Below are 2,737 nucleotides of genomic sequence, written 5' to 3'. Positions count from 1 at the left end.
TTCTTGTTAAATCCCCACAAGAAGATTCACATAAATCGACGAAGAAAAATCTCAAGTACCAAATCAAGAACATAACCAGAAGCATGTACGTTCAGATATACACAAATGATAGTAATTTTGGTTCTCTTATTGCTAAATCAGTGAAATGCTTGCCTAAAGAAGCCATGAATACTCTGAAGAACAATTCTTAAACCCAACAACTTACTTGAATGTCTTCATGAACCAGTTGAAAATTATGATAAGTATTCATAGGAGGAACCTCTAAGCTATTTCTAGGAGGTTCAAGACCTGTGAAGGCAGTAAGATCAGGAATTATGATAGTAAAATATGACCGAAGGAATCTTCAATAATTTAACTCGAGCAACAAAGTTGAAGGTTTGTATATGTTTTCTTGAGTTCTAACTTAAAAGAAAGTTAGAGGTCCATGTACATTATTTACATCTTGCAAGATGCAATCTCACCACTATTGTGTCGATTGAGTGCCAGTAACTTACGGGAGGAGCTGGTTTGACCGAAATCGAAGAACTGCAATACTCCTACCATCTTCTACTGATGCTCCCTTCAACACATTATCAAAATTTTCTCATGATCAACTCTTAACCTGCAAGATAGTCAAATTAAGATGATACTAAAAAAAACTCTGGCAATTTGCAAATGAGTGATAGTACTGATACTATTTTTGCATTTCAGAGGTAACAGTAGTGGCAAAACATGAAAGGGAGTGATATTATTTCTGGCAAGCTTTGAGCTGTTGGCCAACCAGTCGTAGTAAAATGCCAGCTTTTGAACAGCAGTTCTTCATATTTTTTCAAAAACAAAAAAAAGCATTATTTCCATAGTTTTATGTTACAAATCCTTCTCTCAGGATCGAAAGCAAACACCTTGACTGCACTCGTATGGCGCGGGCGCTGAGCAAACTCCCAATCTGAACTCTAACCTGAGGATTCATGCGCATATCCAAAGGTCCATCACCTTGCACACTAAATCCCCTTTAGAGTCATCCACCTGTTAAATAGGCATTTGTCAGTAATATGAGAAACATTAGGCATCAAACTAAGGTTGCATGATGGTAATAAGAAACTAGGAAAGTGAACTATAATGACTAGATTGTAAACAGAAGAATAAATCATACTACAAAGCTAAAAAACATTAAAATATCTAAGTAAAAGGCAAATGAAGAGTAGCAGCATGCACATTGCATTTATAAGGTGACTACAACCAAAACAAGTCGTGTGATGAAGAGTAATAGCATACTTGTGGTGTTGGCTTCTGTAGCTCTGAAAAAAAAGCTTGTTTTCTTCTTTTTGCCAGCACTGTTGAAATCACAAGAAACATAAGTCACTAAAGAATACTGTGAAAAATGAATTTACATTTTTAGTTAGTAATATGAGTGAACATTTTTAGGCTATGTTTAGCTAAGGACACAAATGATTGTACATGAAATATCATAACAGAAATAATGTTTTATAAATTCAAGCAACGTGACTAAAAGAAAACTTGGGATTTAGCTTAAACTATGCCAGTTGTCAAACATAAAGGTCAAGCAACCAAAATGAGTATTATACATGGTCTGCTACTCTGCATCCAAAACTATGGAAAATTTAATTGCTCTTACCTGTGGCAAGATCAAGAACCCAAAAGGTACTGAGTACCACAATAAAATAAAATAAAATAAAATAAAATAAATCACCTAAATAACTAATTTCATAAGTTAGATGATATGATAGAGAACAAAAACATCTCCTCAAAATCTATATGACAAAAACACATACAAGTTCTCTGAGTACATACTAGTTTAATTTCTGAAATCTCACTTACCATAGGGCATATCATTAGCATCAAGTGCTACATGCTCACCAAAAACACTAGCATACAGGCTATTGTTCATATCATTTCAAAAGGACAAAAAATATAACAATTGCCCTGGGCATGTTTTCATAGATAGAAATTGTTGAATGAACATCTTGTTTTCATACATAATATTAAATGCATCTTTTTTATATTAGTAACTAAATAACCATTCATACCATGATTTCTCATTCAGTTTCATGATTGATTTTTATAATCCTCATTGCAGAAAAAACTCTCCATGTATAAGCATTAGTAATAGATAAAGTGACTGACACCTTCACAAGCAAATATATTAATGGATAAATTTCATCTAAGAACTCTAACCTGAGGATTCATGCGCATATCCAAAGGTCCATCACCTTGCACACTAAATCCCCTTTAGAGTCATCCACCTGTTAAATAGCTTACCAACTTATTAGATTCAAAGTAAGTTATTTTCGGCAATTCATCAAACATGAGAAGTGCAACTGAACAATAACCTGCATGGATGAGATTCCAAGGTCCATCAAGATGCCATTCACCCCAACGTCAAGCAGGTTCTCATCGACGCCGCCAAGCATCGACTTGATGTACTTGAAGTTTCTGACATGAGTGTAAGCTTTCAACTTGCTGCCGCGCGAATCCGCGGCCAAGAGCTTCTCTATCTGAGCCCGGGCCTGGTCATGGATTGAAGCATCCATATCCATTCCCACGAACAACTCCAACTCCGGATGGGCATCTACGATCTGCGGCAAAGAACGGCACGAAGCGAATCAGGGATGATGGGAGTGCTATGGAAAAAGGTCAGAACTTGAGCGAAAAGCTTGGGATGGAGAAGGACGAACGGACAGCGGCGGAGTGCCCGGCGTTCGATTCGATGGAGGATTTCCAACTGCCGGAGCCACCG

The 2,737-nt window shown here is 36.7% G+C and overlaps 1 protein-coding gene across 1 annotated transcript; it reads right to left on the bottom strand.

Moving 5' to 3' along the window:
• Positions 1–589: 589 nt before the first annotated feature.
• On the bottom strand, positions 590–2,537 carry LOC122036570 (ribosomal RNA small subunit methyltransferase H-like). Its single transcript, XM_042595928.1, has 5 exons — positions 2,331–2,537; positions 1,255–1,313; positions 882–989; positions 712–796; positions 590–601 (listed from the first exon to the last, which is right to left on the bottom strand). The coding sequence occupies exons 1-5, from the start codon at positions 2,535–2,537 to the stop codon at positions 590–592; spliced, it is 471 nt and encodes a 156-aa protein (XP_042451862.1).
• Positions 2,538–2,737: the final 200 nt, after the last annotated feature.

This window comes from Zingiber officinale, unplaced genomic scaffold (assembly GCF_018446385.1).
Source record: "Zingiber officinale cultivar Zhangliang unplaced genomic scaffold, Zo_v1.1 ctg175, whole genome shotgun sequence".
In the NCBI taxonomy this organism is placed as follows: domain Eukaryota; kingdom Viridiplantae; phylum Streptophyta; class Magnoliopsida; order Zingiberales; family Zingiberaceae; genus Zingiber; species Zingiber officinale.
This window is presented reverse-complemented; position numbering and strand designations above follow the sequence as displayed.

Bases quoted from the DNA above. Each gene is read 5' to 3' on its own strand.
- LOC122036570 (XM_042595928.1), bottom strand. From the start codon at position 2,537: ATGGATATGGATGCTTCAATCCATGACCAGGCCCGGGCTCAGATAGAG. The intron at 1,314-2,330 runs GTTATTGTTCAG...TGATTTCAACAG, and splicing joins TTGGAATCTCATCCATGCAG to TGCTGGCAAAAAGAAGAAAA. The intron at 990-1,254 runs GTATGCTATTAC...ATGACTCTAAAG, and splicing joins TACAGAAGCCAACACCACAA to GGGATTTAGTGTGCAAGGTG.